The sequence below is a fragment of the Papio anubis genome, chromosome 6 (genome assembly GCF_008728515.1).
Source record: "Papio anubis isolate 15944 chromosome 6, Panubis1.0, whole genome shotgun sequence".
Lineage (NCBI taxonomy): Eukaryota > Metazoa > Chordata > Mammalia > Primates > Cercopithecidae > Papio > Papio anubis.
This window is the reverse complement of record NC_044981.1, coordinates 65,257,468-65,275,087: the sequence shown is the minus strand read 5'-3', so window position 1 is coordinate 65,275,087 and position 17,620 is coordinate 65,257,468. Positions and strand designations below refer to the sequence as shown.

General features: G+C 35.0%; 1 protein-coding gene across 4 annotated transcripts in view; it reads right to left on the bottom strand.

The window, feature by feature from the left end:
- Positions 1-17,620, bottom strand: part of COL19A1 (collagen type XIX alpha 1 chain) — a 333,080-nt gene that overhangs the window by 225,860 nt on the left and 89,600 nt on the right. For all 4 annotated transcript variants that reach the window (XM_003897789.5, XM_009205449.4, XM_009205448.4 and 1 more), the window contains 2 exons: positions 16,789-16,833; positions 14,263-14,307 (listed from right to left, as the gene is read on the bottom strand). In XM_003897789.5, coding sequence (XP_003897838.2) covers positions 14,263-14,307; positions 16,789-16,833 — 90 coding nt within the window. The remainder of the gene's footprint in view (positions 1-14,262; positions 14,308-16,788; positions 16,834-17,620) is intronic.

Sequence of the window (17,620 nt, the reverse complement as noted above, 5' to 3'; positions counted from 1 at the left end):
TAAAAAATTAGCTATTGGATAAAATGCAAAACATTATATCTTTGTCTCTGTGTCTGTCTGTCTGTCTCTCTCTCTCTGTATGTGTATGTATCTATATGTATACGTGTATCTGGCAATAGCTATACCTCAACCTAACTAGAGATACAGCAAAAGTTTCAGGTGCCAGCTCAAATTATTCCTGAAATTTCTTACTCCTCTTCTCAGGAATCAAGAGGGAATGATAGCAAGGCCTGCTGTTGACTCATATACTGATCAGTTCACAGAGGTAACACATGAAGAATCTTTAGGGATTCTTGTGACAATTTGAGGAGCAAAATCACAGCAAAAGACTGGGTTTCTTTCTAGTAAATTATTGAAATTTAGATCAGTAAATTTTTTTTTCTTTTTTCTTTTTCTGATCAATATGACCATGGCCATTTATTAGCAGGTAAAGCAAGAAACTTACCACTTATATTTAATGACCAAATATTAAATCTTGTTTGATTCATCAAAGAAATGGCTACATTTCATGTTCTTTCTTTTCTTTCTTAAAATGAAAGGACAAAATAAAATAATTTGGATTAAGTTGCTTTAGGAACTTAACTAGCAAAATAAACCTAGATAGAGGCCACATCTATTATTCTCCACTGGATTGAAATGTTCAGTTTCCATAAATTGCAAGAATAACAAAAATAGAAAGTTTCAGAAATTCCTGGGAAATGCCAAGCAAAAACCTTAACTAAATTCTTACCTAAGCCAGCCTAAACCTTTCAAATGGAGATCAGCCTCTAATCTTTTGTGTGGTAGCTTCAGATGGGTCTTCTAGTAAGAGGATTACCTCAAGGTTTTGGTCAGGTGATACCCCCTACAAGGGAAGAGTGAGCTAAACATGACGCCACCTGAATGCTCAGAGGCACCCTCTTGATGTTATTTCCTGGCAATTGTCTCCCTTGGGTGTTTTGCCTGAAACTGTGACTCAGGCATTTAAAAGTCCTTTTGCTTTTTTCTCTGGTGGTCATTGGTTTTCTTTTTATCACACAAGACACTCCATGTGGTTCCTTAAACATCTCATACATTGTTCTTACTCTACACCTTACAAAAAACTGTTTCATTTGCCTCTTCCTGGTTCTAGAGAACTCTTACCCATGCTTCAGGACTCACTAAAGAATCTTACTCAAACTCCCCTCCTTCTCTTAGGGACCGTTATGTACTCACTCCTCTTCCTTCCCACAGGTCCTATACAAAACACCATCAAGCACTTCATATCTGCTCTCTGAAAGAATGTTTTGTCTCTTTCATATCTGCTACCCTAGTGCTGAACATAGTATCTGGTAAAAACTGGGTCCTAAATGATCAGATAAATGGATGATTGAATAAACAAATATATTCTAAAACCCAGCATATGTTTCGAAGGGATTCAGTATTGTATTGGGTTACAGTTGGCATCAAACTACTTTGAAAATAAATTGAAGGCCTTTTAATTCACTAATTCTAGCTAACCACCCTTGAGACCAAGATAGACATTAAGATAGGAGAGGACAGATTAAGGGCAGATAACTAAGAGCTCATGGAAATTAGCCACTGAGATGAATCTCTGAGAATCTTGAAGAAGGAAAGGCCTAGACACACTAAAGCTTGCTCATTTAAAAAATACACATGAATGATAAGTAAGTTTCATACTGATCCCAACAAAATTCTAGATTTAATTATTAAACAAATATGTTTTAAATGCTTAGTTAAGAATAAGATGATTATCAATAGGCAATACCATGTCAGACAACAGAAATCATGTGTTATGAGTTTGGTTTATTTAATTCAGTAAGACATTTAATAAAGTTTCTTAGGATGTATTTGATAAATGTTGGTTAAATTTTAGTGAGGTAAACAATAAGTAGTTAAATAAATACGCTCATTCTACCTTCATTTCTATTAGGCCATCATCCCTAAAAAGAGAACTCCAGTGGTGTGTTACAGTGCTGTGTTCTGGTCATGTCTTATTCAATATTTATATTAGTTACTCAAGGCCTAGAATTCATGTCTACAAAATTCAAGGACCTCGAATTCATATCTACAGAGCTGATAAAAGGTTACCATTGTAATACATGCCAGAATCAAAAGTTAAAAGTTAACAAATAGAAACACGTGGCTTAAATCCCCAAAATAAAGACAGCACATATAAATGTAAATGCTTACATTTTGACTCAAGAAAACAACTGCCTGACAGTATTATAAACTCTATATATTCTCAGATTCACTCTAGCTCTAAACATGTGTGATTCTAGGCCTTATCCAGCCTCACTGTCTCCTTTTACAGGTGAAGACACTGAAATAGCCGTGGATACCTTGAGCTATCCGGGAGCCGGGATGAGGACTCAGCTCCACAAAATCCAAGTGCCTTCATTTTAAACTGCCTACATGAATCACTGCTCAAAACGCTAGAATAATTCTGTCCATGTCTGAGCATCACACTAACAGTACACTGATGAGTTATAACATTACAAGATGAAGGTTATGAGGCAGACAAGGGATCCATAAGCAGTGATCCATGAAGCACAGTGAAACACTTGCTCAAAACTGAGATACTTACATGAAAATGTTCAGGAGAATGCATCTTCATGTTTAGGAGACAGTTTAAGAAGCTGTGTTCCATCTTAGCTAACACGGTGAAACCCGGTCTCAACTAAAAATACAAAAAATTAGCCGGGCGTGGTGGCGGGCGCCTGTAGTCCCAGCTACTCTGGAGGCTGAGGCAGGAGAATGGTGTGAACACAGGAGGCGGAGCTTGCAGTGAGCCGAGAAAAAAAAAAGAAGCAGTCTTGGTCGGGCGCGGTGGCTCACGCCTGTAATCTCAGCACTTTGGGAGGTCCAGACGGGCGGATCACGAGGTCAGGAGCTCGAGATCATCCTGGCTAGCATGGTGAAACCCCGTATGGACTAAAAGTACAAAAAATTAGCCGGGTGTGGTGGTGGGTGCCTGTAGTCCCAGCTACTCGGGAGGATGAGGCAGGAGAATGGCCTGAATTCAGGAGGCTGAACTTGCAGTGAGTGGAGATCACGCCACTGCACTCCAGACTGGGCAACAGAGCCAGATTCCGTCTCAAAAAAAAAAAAAAAAAAAAAAAAAGAAGCTGTCTTAAACTCTCCAAAAGATGGTCAGTCATTTGCAAGAACATATAATCTGAGAAAGCATTGGTCCAAAAGGTTAGAACTGGGATAGATTGGTCAAAATAATAGGGAATAAATTTTGGCTTAAAATAAAGAACTTAGAATTGTCTGTTATAAACATTAATGAGCAGAGCCTGGTGGGCCACCTGTCCAAATCCAGATAAAGGATGAAAGTCTATTTAGATGACTTCCTACCTTTCCACTAACTTTAGGAAGAATCCTTGATTTGCTCTGTGATTACTGGGTGCTATCATGTGCTCCAGCCTTGTAGTTCTTACTAAGACATGAACTGCATGATTCATTTGTACACATAAGTAAACCTTAAGTGGGAGGCAGGATCACTATCAGTGAGCCCCTGGAATACAGCCAGCTGAAGCCATCTGCATTGCCACACTCCCCCCCAGGGCTGGACAAGTGCAGGTACTTAAAATAACATTCCACAAAATGTTTGCCCAAAGCATTATCACTTTACCATTTTGTCTTGAATTTTGATTACATAAAATGATTAGCAGCAGAAAATGAGGAACAATAAGGAAAAGTGAAAAAAGACGAAGCAAATTGATTATTTCATTTCTGTCTTGTTTAATTAATCCTTTACTGATAGTAGAACAGATCATTGATGGGGAGGTTCTTAAAGGAGATTGTAAGGATTATCAAGGAAAATAAAAACCAGTGATAATTTTTTAAGATACTAGACTAAGAAGCAATAGACGGCCATAAGCCTAGACAATAACTTACAAAACAGCTAGTCGCTGTACAACATCCACTTGGAACAGCAGCTGCACTAACACCTCTGTTTTCTGTGCAGTGGAATTCTGCTATTTCGGTCTGGTAGGACACACTTGTTCAGCAGTTCCTATAGAGTGAATTGCTTTTACATTGATTGTGAAAGAAGTTCACATGCCAGTAGCTTCTAAATAAAAATAACACACCTGTCATTGAATATTTGGTGACATTGAATTAATTACCTTTTACCATCTGGAATGTAACTCCAACAAAGAGATTTAGTTAATAAAGTATATTTATTAATTGAGATTTACTAAAAAACAGTTAGAAATTATGAATATTTGATGACTGTATTAAGCAGAAGCAATTGCTAGATTTTTAAATCCATTCTGTTTTTCTTAATTAAAAAAAAAAAACCACATCTTTTTTTTATACACTGAAAACCCTGTGAGTATAAACCCCACACCAAATGTGAGAGTTGCCTTTACTCAATTCTTAATTTAAACTCAGTTGCATTCAGAAATGCTCAGGGGCAGTGGTGGCGAGGGACTGCCTAAGAGATCTATTCCTTGTGTTTTAATACAAAAATACTCGAAAAAATGAAAGAAAGTAATCTGAAGTGGAAATCAGGCTTGATGGGAGGAAAGTCAAACAAGTGAAAAAGAAAGCAGTGGGGGTGATGAGGTTAATGAGCAGCTGAGGACAGGGAGCCCAGCACAGAGCAGAGGAAGTGGAGTCTATGGCATAGGCAGATCCTGAGAAAGGAGAAAGGGAAAACCAAAAGCTAAGAGTAGAAACCTGAGGCAGCTCCAGGGCCTGGAGTGAACAAATAGGATAATGGAGTAAAGCTCAAAATAGAAGCAAAATGTAGACACATTGTAAAACCACCCTTTTATACTCAGCACTGATTAAGGAGAAACTATTAAAAGTCAAGTTGCCTTAATCATTATATAAGTGAGGATCATGGTTTTTCTATTAATTCTTTATTATATGGCCACAAACTTTCATATTTATTTGTCCTTAAATTACATAAAATAGTGAGTGAATAAATTTCCTTAACAAAACCAACCTAGGTTCACAACAGTCAATAGCCCAAAATTCCACCGTAATCGGAAACTAAAATTATGATACAGGAGCCAGTAGACAACTTTAACATTACTACTAAATTCAAAAGACATTGTAATATCTGGTATTGAAAGAACTGTATTTTATTTTATAGAATAATGAGCTAAATAGTGCCGGCCAAAAGGCAGTGTGATTCACAAATAATAAAAACTGGAAATATACTAGGTTAACCAATTTTTCCTGTGTAAATTTTAGTATACTATTAAATATATTGCTTTATATATTGTCTTTTTAAACACAATTCTAAGGGCCATACATGTAAAATTAATTTTTATCCCTAGATATATCTCACAAATTCAATAGTAGGAGTCTGAAAAAAATAGGGTTAATACTGAATTGAATGCATCAAGATAATAATTATTAAATACTTCCAGAGGCTGAAAAGAAACACTACTTAACTTTGTCTATACTACTTCCCTGCAGTAATGAATTAATTAATTGAATACTTTTATGTGCTAGGCATTCAACTGGGTTGAATTATTAGAGATAAAAACGTACACAGACAGACATGGTCTTTGCTTTCTTGAAGCTTCTACTCTATTGGAGAAAGAAAAACAAACAAACAAAATCCTCAGGCCAGTACATTCATAATTATAAATTGTAGTAAATGCTATACAGGTGCACTGTAGTGTTAAAGGTAAAGAGAAATTATAACAAAGGGAGCAGATTTTGACTGGAGAGTCAAGGAAGCCTCCAAGAAAATGACTTTTGAGATGTGCTAAGTGGATAGAGGGAAGCTAAATGAAGGGGAAAATATTCAAAGCAGTGGGGACACTGATGGACAACTGTGAGTCAGTAGAGTGCTGGCACATTCAAGGAACTGAAAGAAGGTCAGTGTGGCTGGAATAGAAGCAGAAACAGGGAATGTGGGAAGAGATGAGTTCTGAGAAGCACGTCTACGTCCAACTGTGCAGGACCTTGTGGGATTCAGGATTTTAACCTAATGGGAAACAACTAAAATGTTTTAAAAATAGAAGTCACATGAATAGTTTCGTAAAGAGGCATCTGACTATAATTTGGAGAATGAATGAGAAACAGTGAGAACAGGGAGATTAACTAGGAGGTGACTAATGATTATGGTTTGGTGACATTGGGGTAGATGGAGAGAAATAGATTTAAACTATAATTTGGAAGTAAAATTGACACTGGTCAGAAATTCCAGAACATTGTTAAATAATAGCAGTTATACCTTTGTCTTATTCTAGATTTTAATAGGAATTTCTTAAAGATGATGGCCTAAGTCTGACATTTCTTAGGAAGTATAAAACGTTTGGAATTCTCTGTATTAGTGAACTAGTCTATGTTTTTCTTTTGGGTCCTAACTTGTTCAAGAATATTTCCTGCCAAGGACCTTATGATTGCCTTGGATTTTGGTATAAAGTATTCTTCTTAAATGATCCACACCCTATCCAGTTACTGTCCTATGGCTGTTGTCCTCTTCACAGCTAGTTTTTGCAAGGGTTTTTCTGCATGCCCTCTTTACTGGTCACCTGTAATTTAACTCTTCAGCAAACTCCAACCTGGCTTCTACTCTCTATTCATCAAAATTATTTTGCTAAAGTTACCAGTGATACAAATAGGAAAACACATTTAACAGATGTTAAATTTCTAACAATGAGGGAATGCTCAAAATATTACATATCTATATAGTGAAATATTATGTAATCATTAAAATAATACTTTAAAAGACTAAAGTTCATAAAATATTATAGCCCTTTATAGTTATTCTCCTCTTATCTCTCTCTCTCTCTCTCTCTCTCTCTCTCTCTCTGGACATTTTACTTTTTCTATAACTACTAGCAAGTGATGCAACAACAGAGGGTTAAACATATTTCACATAAATTAGAGTTATTCACGAGCACAGTAAGGAATTAGGAAAATAATACGCAATCTGTAATGACTAGCATTAAGCCTCTGGCTTGGCTGTGGGATTACCATCACTCTTTCCCAATTGCCTGCTACCATGGATAATTGAAAGTTGGCATGGTTACTCCCATACCAATTATCATTGGCCACAGATAAATTGCTATGATTTTTAAAATCATAGTTATTATTTTGCTCCATCTGTTCTCTTTATTTTTTAAGTCAGCTGTCAAAAAGTTTTTCCTAAAAATTGTAGAAGTTTAGTTTACATGTTACTAGGGTAAAGGAAACAATTGTATAACATGCTGATGTTCACTAGAACTCTGCAAGGTGAACCAAGAGAGAATTCACGGGAAGTAAGGTAACATGTTGACAGTTGCTTTAGAGTGATGAAGGGAAAGTGCTATATTTATAATAACAGTATTTAACATTCTTGCATTAGTTTTGAATACTAGGCATAATCACCAAGAAGCTTTAATCATGAAATCCTAAAAACAAATTTCAACTTTGACTTGTTTTTTCCATTTATGTTTGTATCAGTTTTAGTTTAGTTAAATAAGTACATGTGGCAATGTATAAGTACAAAACCATTCCTTGGTTTAATTATTTGATATATTGTATTTCTTTTTTCCCATTCTAATTAAGATTTTTAAAATAATATTTTCCTATTACATATAAAGTGTTTCTACCATTTCAAATTCAAAATGTTTTGACACAGTCTGCAAGTCCCACTATATAAACCTAACTTTAAGAATTATATTTTAGGCCATGGGAGAAGGAGGAAAATGAAGTAAAGTTGATAAATCTGTTTAACCTTTCTACTCTACTGTTAATTTAAAATAAAATTTTATATCATTTGTGTTAGACTTATTATAAAATGGCCCCTTTTTTCACCCCTCCATATATTTACACCCTTTGCAATGTGTCTATGCAGCTTCTCTCATCAAGAGGTGGAATCTGTTTTCCTACTCCTTGAATCTAGGCTGAGCTTGAGACTGGCTTTCACCAATAGAACATGGTGGTGGTGGAGGTGGGGGCAAGCTAGCTTTGAGCAAGGAGGTTAAAGAGGCTTTTTATGCTTCTGCTTCCTCTTTTTGGATCCCTGCCTTCACCTTGAGGACAAGTCCAGCATAACTGTTGGAAGATGAGAGATCATCTGGAGTAGAGACATGTTGTCTAGCAGAGGCCAAACTAGCCCAGCCACCCTCAGCCAACCTGGCAACTGAGAAGCGATATACACTCTTCCCCCAGAATCTGCTGGGGTTTGGTTCCAGGACCCCTGCTGATAACAAAGTTCATGGATGCTCAAGTCCCTTATAAGAAAAAGGAAGTAGTATTTGCATATATCCTCCCATATACTTTAAATAATCTCTAGTTTACTTATAATACCTAATACAATGTAAATGCTACGTAAATAGTTGTTAGATTATATTGTTTTTTATTTGTATTATTTGTTATTGTTGTATTGTTATTTTTAATTTTTATTTCTCAATATTTATTTTTGATTCACGGTTGGGTGAATCCACAGATGCATAATTCCTGGATGCACAACCTGCAGATAACACAGGCAAATTGTATGAACGAACTTAGATAAGGTCAACCGAGATAAAAAAAAAAAATCACTGAGCTAAGCCTAGTGTAAATTTCTAAACCATATAATCATAAGCTAAATAAATGAATGTTTTAAGTCACTAAGTTTTGGGGTGATTTGTTACATATCAGTAGCTAACTACTATATCCTCTTTTTATTTACTTATTCACAAGAAAAATTAGGAATTAACATTACTCAAATAAAGATATATAATAATTCTGTCAAATCAATTTTTGTCAAAATATTAAGATTTTATATTACTTTTATATATTGGCTGTTGAGGATATTAACATTTGTTGAATATCTTTTATTCACTAGCACTCATTTAATTCCTGCAATCATTCTATGAGATAGAAACTAACTTTATTTATAAAAGAGGAAACTATGATAAAGAAAGCTAGGAACATATCCAAGTTTACACAGCTGGCATTACAGAGCTGGACTGGAACACAGAACACAAAGATATGTGAATCCATTTATTTTATGACATGACACCATCACTTTCAAAAGAAACATCAAGTCTAGGCTCTTTTTGGGGTGGTACTCCAGAAACTAAGAATGTTGGTTCCCTGTTGAGTGATCTAGATGCTGCCCCAGAATGTCCTGAATAATTGTTTATGTATATGATATAAACATCCTCATGTGGGTTTTTTCTCACTCAATACCAAATTTTAAGTGGCCCAAAGTCACAACCACTCATTCAAATTCTCATGTTCTATGTGTAATTACCACAACAATTGAATGAGAAATTGACAAAAGTAAAAAGATTTTTCAGTGTAAAAGTCCTGGTTTATTTAAAGCCATAATTGACATTTCTAGTAGCAAATGATCACTATTGATTTTCTGAGTTACTATAATTTCACGATATTTAATGCTAGAAGTCAATATTTTAGAAAGTTGCTGGCAGGCGACATTATTTATTTGTGATACTGGTATAAAAATAGTCTGATTATCCAACTTCTGCTGTTACAAGTTAAATATAAAAGTTAAATCTATCTATCTGAAATAAATGAACAAAATGCTACCAAGTAAATTATCCAACATGCTTATGAGACATATCATGATTGCTGACATATTTTTAATGGTGAAAACAAAAAAGCAACAGAATAACAAGAATGAATTCACTGCTGCTGTTTTTTTAATATTCATTTGATAAGAAAACAGTATGAATGACTAACCTATGAAATAGGTAAGTGAAGACATTTTCTGTTAAGCATTTTCCATTCCCCCATAACATCTTCAAAAGTAACCACTGAAGGCAAAACGTGGCATAGAAAATTAGTGCTAATAAAATAAATACTAATACAATCAGCATCAAGCCTAAATATATTTTATTTTAGGCTGGCTTACAAAAATTTGAATTATGTCATCTGAAAATTAGCTGATGTTGACAGGTGATAAAAGAAATACAAATGTTTAGATGTATGACTTAATTATAAATAACCCCAGATAGTTTGGGGGTAGTAAAGTATATGTGTACTTTTTGCTAGGTTATAATAGACATTTAAATAATTGTATTCATTTGAATATTACATTTTGTACAGAATTTTATAACAATATAGAGTTAAATAAATCAACTAAGAATAGGGGTCTGTGGAATGCTTTTCCAGTGGATTCTGTCAGGTGAAAAATATTTGCAAACACTATAAAACCAGAGTAATAAATATTCAAACACAGTTTTCTAATTTAAATACATATCTCATATGGCATTTTAGAATCTAGATTATATATTGGTAAGAAGAAGACAATAAAAAAATCACAAGTCACTGGAAATTTACAACTAGTTTTCCAACAACAGTTTTAAGAGATGAGTTAAAGCAGGGACCGTATGCACTTGTTAGTTTTGTGTCTGCATTTATTGTTATTAGTATAACCCAGAGTGGAAGAAAAGATCAGCAATCAAGATTATCAAAGTAGATAATGCTCAGAAGCCTAAACAAGAGAAAGCAAGAACTTGCTCAACCACGAACTCTCAGAGCTGCAGAATATGCCACATGTTGGATGCTCTCCACCTCTCCTTCAGTCTTACGGTTCACGAAGAAGTGCTCATTTGATTGCTTTTTTCTTTTCATCAAACTTAAGAGGCCCTCAAGAGGCCAGATAACTTTAATTTCCCAAATGGAAAATTTCCACACCAGCAGAAGCATCTTAGATCCAGGTAAGAATTTGCCACCATATATGCCCAAGTTAAACATCACTCTTCAGTGAACCAAATTGACTACATTTTAGGCAATAAATCAAGAAAAGTAAGGTATGAGTAGCGGTTGCCACTGGATATTTCTCGCAATCATATGATATTTAACAATAGGTTCTGCAGTTAAGTTTAACTTTGAGAAAATTAGTTCTTAAACTTCAAGTTAGAGCTTGAGTGACAACATAAAATAATCATCATTTTAAAAGCAAACTAAATTATATGATTTGAAGCAATTACTTAAAAATATTGAATGGTATAATGAGGCAGATATTTACATTTCATTTTCTATTTGCTGCTTCTTTTCATAAATGTAACCAAGTCATATTTCTATCTTCACAAGGACATAAAGTAAAAACCTGGGCTGGGGGTTAAGGAGTGAAGCGCATGTGAATGAATCCTTGCTAAATGACCTTTTTCTAACGTAATGTAAGAGCTTAGTTCATGCATTTACATTTGGTTACATAACAAGAGTTTGACAAAATCATTGCTGGGAAGGCTGATAGATCCTATGGGGATAACTGTTATCTGAGGATTGAACTCTGTATTTTGCTTGTAGTAGCAGCCTGCACTATAATAATAGTACTGAAGGAACCTAAGGAAAATCCCCAGAAGACCACTCCTATAGAGACAGAGAAGCCAAAATACAGATCTCAGCTGCGGGGAGGGTCCTCTGTCCCTCCTGCCTCATGAGTTATGCTGTTGGAGAGCCCAAGGATCCTTGGTTGATACACACCTAAATTTGCCAGCTAGGGATGGCGAAGTGGGATGGGGTCATTGCTACAGGTCTACATGATAAACCAAAGCATGGTACACCTGCAAATAGCTGTCATCTGAGAGAGTCATGTCAGCACCAGCAACCTTTCTGAGAGAACTAACTACCCCTTAAAATAACTTTCACTTCAGGACTGACTTGACTGAATTGTGTTTGTTCAGGAATGTTGTTACAAGTTTCTATAGATCTAGAAATATACTTTAAATGAGGTCCTTTATACTTGTTCTAGTGCCACAGGTTTTTCTCAGGAGTAAGGACAGAGTGTTCAACTCTTTGAGGAGCTACTTTGTTAGTCTATTGAGTTCGGTTGGCCTGAAGGCTAGTTTTGTAGCCATAGTGGGAGAAGCAGATTTCTCCACTTGGTTTCCACTGCATTATAGAAATGTCAGCTGAAAATATCACATGGTAGTTTACCTTTTGCAGTTGATATAATTTTTATATTTTGACCAGTAACTATGTGTTTCTGGAAGATACGACATCTCTGACCAATAACAACGTCCTGAATTGTTGTATTTTGCAACTGGTGACTTGTCACTCAGTCAAATCAAACACAGTAAAGGCCACAGTAGGGTAATTAAAGAAGAAAAGTGGGTTTTTAGAAAATGATTATATACTCAGTTTTCCACAAAACCTTAAAGTACAAGGTAGATTGACTTTCTTCAGAAAATAAATCATGTTGTGAGTAATCCAAGACTCTCATGCTGTTGTCACACCAATGCGAGTGTTTCATAGACTTTTCTTGTTTAACTCTGATCTAGAAATAAAGTGAACTACAAGACCTCAATTATTTATCTTATGAAAAAATACATGTGGTTCTGGGTCAGAATACATAGCATGTTGACTTTGAAAAAGCTCAAAAATTTAATATGCAGTAAATAATAAAGCAGAACATCATTTTTATTTGGTTGGTGTCATGTAATTACTTTTGCACCAATCAAAATAATATAAGGGTTATTACATGAATCTTATATCTGACTATAAATCATCTAAATTGGGATTCTCATTCAAGGTACATACTGTCTTTTCTGTTTGATGCTTTATTTTTTTCTAATATATTTCAATCATTCTACAAACCTATTTCTACCTTGTAGTGAAATTGACTATTTAAATGCAACAGTTAATTGATATGAGGAACTAGAAGGAAAATCCTTGAAGCCAAATATGGTGAATGGTTTTCTAATGCCTTGTAGCCTGTGAGAATCTATTTAATAATTATTGAGCTACACCTACTATAAATATAAACTATCAAAACAACTACTAAGACTTTAGTGTATTTGTGACTTTAAATTACAGAGAATGTATCTGTTTTCGCTTATTCACTACTTATTCCTACAGGTAAAATCCCACTTAATAAATCAGGAATATGTATAAAGGAAGCATTTATTTAAAGACATGGCCTTCCAATGACTGTTACTCTAAAGGAAAAATGTCCAAGGGATTTCTAAGAAAAGACGTTCACCTTAAAAATAGTCATCATTTAATGAAATGATCTCCAAAAGTATGGTTATTATAAAGCCATTCTTTTTTCTTTCTCAGTTCTGTGAGGAAAAGTAATTATCATGTAGTTTGTAACGTGTAATTTGTCTTATAATTATAATAGATGCTCATTCTCTCTATAAACACTTATTGAAAAAGCAAATAACTGGTCACTGGTAAGAAAGCAAAATACAGGCAATACTGTCTAATTTGAGATTACTCTCCTTTCTAGCTCTCCTGGCCATCCAATTCCATATATACATTTGATGTATACAAGAGTTATTAAACAAAAGAATGGTACTGTTTTTGTTTTATTTAAAAACAAAACTAGATTTTTGAAATGAAAAAGGATTCAAATGATTATCTGAAGGAAAAGTACTTTGAATAGAAAGTTGTAAATTTGTAAAACAATGATTGCTAAAATATTTTCACTATCAAATGACTTTCAGTAATTATTTATTATAATAGAATATTAACATGTAAAATTAACCACTTAGAATTTAGTTTTGTAAGAAGGTTACTTTAAATGACAGCACTTAGATTAGTAGGCTGGCATCTGCCATTGTTCCCTCAAGATCCACTGTCCACCCTTATCCACCTGCTCTGGACTTCGGGAGACTGAGGCTTATAGGCTTCCTCCACCATACTGGCTCTCAATTTGGTTTGGCCAGTGGGGTCCAGTAGGAGAGCTGAAGGCTGGAGGATAGTGGGGTGGAGGTGTTTATTGCCCTGGCTCCCCCTTTATGTGCTTATCTTGGGCTGACTGTCTCCAGCCTTCGCCACACGTTTCTCTGCCTCTGTGTCTGGTAATTATGTGGTGTTTAAGGAGTCTGCTGTAACCTGACCTGGGATACTGCACAATCCCTGTGGTTTTCTTATACCTTGCCCATACTTTTTAAACCATGCTTTTATTAAACTCTTTGAAATTATTCCAGTTTTAGTATGCCATCTCTTTTCTGTGGGATCCTGACTTTTACAGTTAGTTGTTCTAATTTATTCCTTCAGGAAAAAATTCCACCGATAAACCAGGTGTACATATAAACAAAGCATTTATTTAAATAATTGGATACTTAGTGAATGATTTCACAATATAAAAATATAATGCTTTATAAATGTTTAAATCATTTCCATATCAATCACACAAATTTAACTAGAAATATCTATTAATACCATCCAAATAAGTTTAGAAAGATTTCTGGCAATCATTAATATATTTACTCTACCTTAATTGAAACAAATGTTTTAGTTATGTCTATAAAATTATTAAATTGCTTATAGGGAATGCACAAAACAAGTTAAATATTCTATTTCAAAACATTTTCAGGAACACAATTTATTTTTACAGACGTGAATGTAAAAAGAGATATTTACCTTTTCACCAGTTTCTCCTTTGCTGCCTTCAAAACCTTGCTCTCCCTGTAGAAGAGGAATAAAATGTATATAGTAATAAAAATGATACTTACAATACATGCAATTTTTACAATAAAATGATGTTTCTAACAATTAAAAATCAATAATTATAAATAACCATTTCTAACATGTAAGCTCTAAACCAATATTAAGTCACATAAGATTTAAATATTTCTAAACACTAAAGCAACCATTTTCTAAGTTATAAGCTACAGCTTCACTACTTCCAAGGCAATTTAATCTTGATAAGCCTGAATTTTCTCAAGTATAAAATAAGTATGATAATACTATCTTCCTCAACAGTTTGATTTGAGAATTTGACGCATCCTCATAGTGTCTGGCAAAGACTAAGTTAGCCATTCTTCTTAGTATTACTATTTATTTTACTAGATTCAGTGGAAACAGCCTTCTTAGAAAGCTGACTCCTATGGAATACCATTCTGATGAGTATCTCATGATGAATGAGTTCAGGTTTGAACCCAAGGGTTCTGGCTCTACCTTCGACACCAGTGCTATGCTTTTTCCTGTCCACTATCCTGGCTCAGTCACAGAAAGAAGATTGGTGCTTGGAGGGCTGCTGACTCTCAATCAGCATATTTATACTAAAAGGTGTACGTCTCCCTTTCTTCATCTACACCCTGTCTGATCTGACAAGCTTACTTCTCCCTTTAACTGATGTTTCATTCACACACTCAACAAAAGTTCATTGAATCAAGCACTCATGACAACATAGCCAGCAAGTGAATGTTGGGAACGGGTCACGTGCAGCTCTCCACCCTTGGAGGGCCTGGAGCACAAGAAGCATTTAGCAAGCATTTCCTGAGTGCACAGAGACAGGAGATAGAGGGTTTCTGATCTCTAGATTTTTTCTGTAATGCCTCAACAAGTTGACCCTTGGTATATAAAACTTATACTAATTATATGAAAAGGAATGCCAGCTTTTTACTATATAGAAAGGTGCATGCATATATACATACATATTTAGTCTGTGAGTATGTTATTTTATATATATACCCACATAATTGCATATATGTATATGATTATATAATAGCACACATAATGAGATAATATAATTAGATAATTAAGTAATATGTGTGTAAGTGTGTGTGTTACATACATTTAATTAAATAATTATTTTTGCTTCATTTACCCCCTAAAAGTTACCAGGAAAGAATATAGGTCGGTTGTTAGGTATTGCTTTTTACCACTGAATGCATGGTCTATATTTTTTTTGTACCATTTTTCCTAAAACATAGACTTTAACTTGATCTGTTAATTCAAGCTGACATTGAAGCTGCTAACCGCCTCCAATACATCAGTCACAATGTCAGCATGATGCAGCCACCACAAACAGCTGCTGGAAAGTCCAAAACTATTTCCCAGCAGATAAATCTGCACATCCCTTGGCTTGCAACTCGACTCGCAGATGCAGCACATGCTGTATCAGTGGGTTTTGTCTAGAGCTGCTGTGAAGAAATTCAGAAGCTTGCCATTTCATTGCTGCCAGTTCAATCTTATTATCTTTACTGGGCCAAGTAAATAAATTCTTGAACACAATCTGTAACTATAAATAAGTGCATATCTTTTTAAATGGTATTTTCAGCTATAGAGAAAAACCTACATGCATAGTAACTTGTGATATGTTGCTGCCAAAACCTGTAAAACATCTCCAGAGCATAGAAATGATATGCTTGGCTTTGGTGGGCATCTAATATTACATCAATAATGCTCTCTCCTGTGGCGGGATTATCTGGATGGTATCACGACAGCTGGCCCCACCTGAAGTGGCTCCCCATCCCTCCAAGAAACTGGAATAGAATGGTCTCTGTGTTTTCAGTAATGCTTGTCACAGATAACCATGCTTCTTCCCAGAAGAAGAAAGTAGCCCTTGCACAGTAGAGGGGCACAAAGAAAGTTCCCCTGGGTAAAGAGAAAGATACCAGGCACAGAAAGAGGCAGGTTGGCCCACGCAAAAATCCTTACTTATTAGGAATCCCTTGTTCTGAAAGAAAAATATGTTTGAAGAGATAGTTGTCTACAGCATCTTTGTAATATTTAATATTTTATGTCATTGTAACTATTATGTTTAGTTCTATCTGGGATATACAAAAAAGAAGATAAGCAAGAGGTAACCAAAACCAGTCAAAGGAAGTACAATTTGTTCTATTGTACATTTTAGACTCTGACTAATAAAAGCAGAAACATTTCCAGAGCAGCTATGTACACTTCCACGTTCCCCAGAAAGCACTATCATTTAGTTCTTTGGAGAAGCATCTTACTAAAGCTCTGTGATAAAGCTTCCTCCTAGAATGGTCCCTTCAAGAGGGGATTGCTTCCACGAGTTCTCTTTGAAAAGACATCCATAGCTTTCTAAAAGTCTTTGAGTGAATTCAGCTTAATCAAATAAAATTTCAGAATATTATATGCAAATTTATTTTTAACATGTTAAAATTCTTAACTCAGATGAACAATTCAGCAACTCTTTACCTTTTGACCAGGTAATCCTGGAGCACCATGTAAACCATTTTCACCCTAAAAGAAGTACACAGAATAATGTTTATGATCCATAAAGATATATGAACATAGATGTTTTTGTGGTCTTTAACAAATAGTTCTAGTGTTGTGGGGAAAGGTAGCCTAATGCGGAATATCCATCATGCATAGGGACTTTCCATCTATTCCTTATTTCCCAAATCCAGGACTGTTACCTCAATTTTTAAAATAGGGAAATGGAGGCTCTGAGAGGTTTGGCAACGTGTCAAAGGTCACCCAACTAGTAACTTACCTGAGATTGGGACTGAGGTCCCCTACAGCCTATGTTTTTTCCACATGTTATTTAGTATCTCATTTCATTTTCTCTCTTTGAAACTTCTGGGAATAATATTGAAGTCTGACATCGTGCTTTCTATGGGCCAAGCACTGCTGTTCTGACAACAAAACTATCAGGCAGATAATACTGCCTCAATGACCTTCTTACAGGTCATTGCACAGTAATAGGCAGTAGACTTGGAATTTGAGCCCAAACACTTCAACTCTGCATACCTTGTTGTCTCCCTACACTGTCTTTGGAAAAAGATTTAAATGTGGCTTTAAGTGACTTCTTGCCTAAAATCAGAATTTTTATAACTATATATATTATATATATACGTGTGTGTGTGTGTGTATTCTTATATATGTACAAGCATGTTTTACTTTCTTACCCACATCTGCTGATTGCCATTAGATCAATTTTGAATACATACTCAGTGCCATTTAACATAAAGCAATTACTTGGAATACTTTTTAGTTCTTTCTATTCATCTGGTTTCTGTCTTGGGTA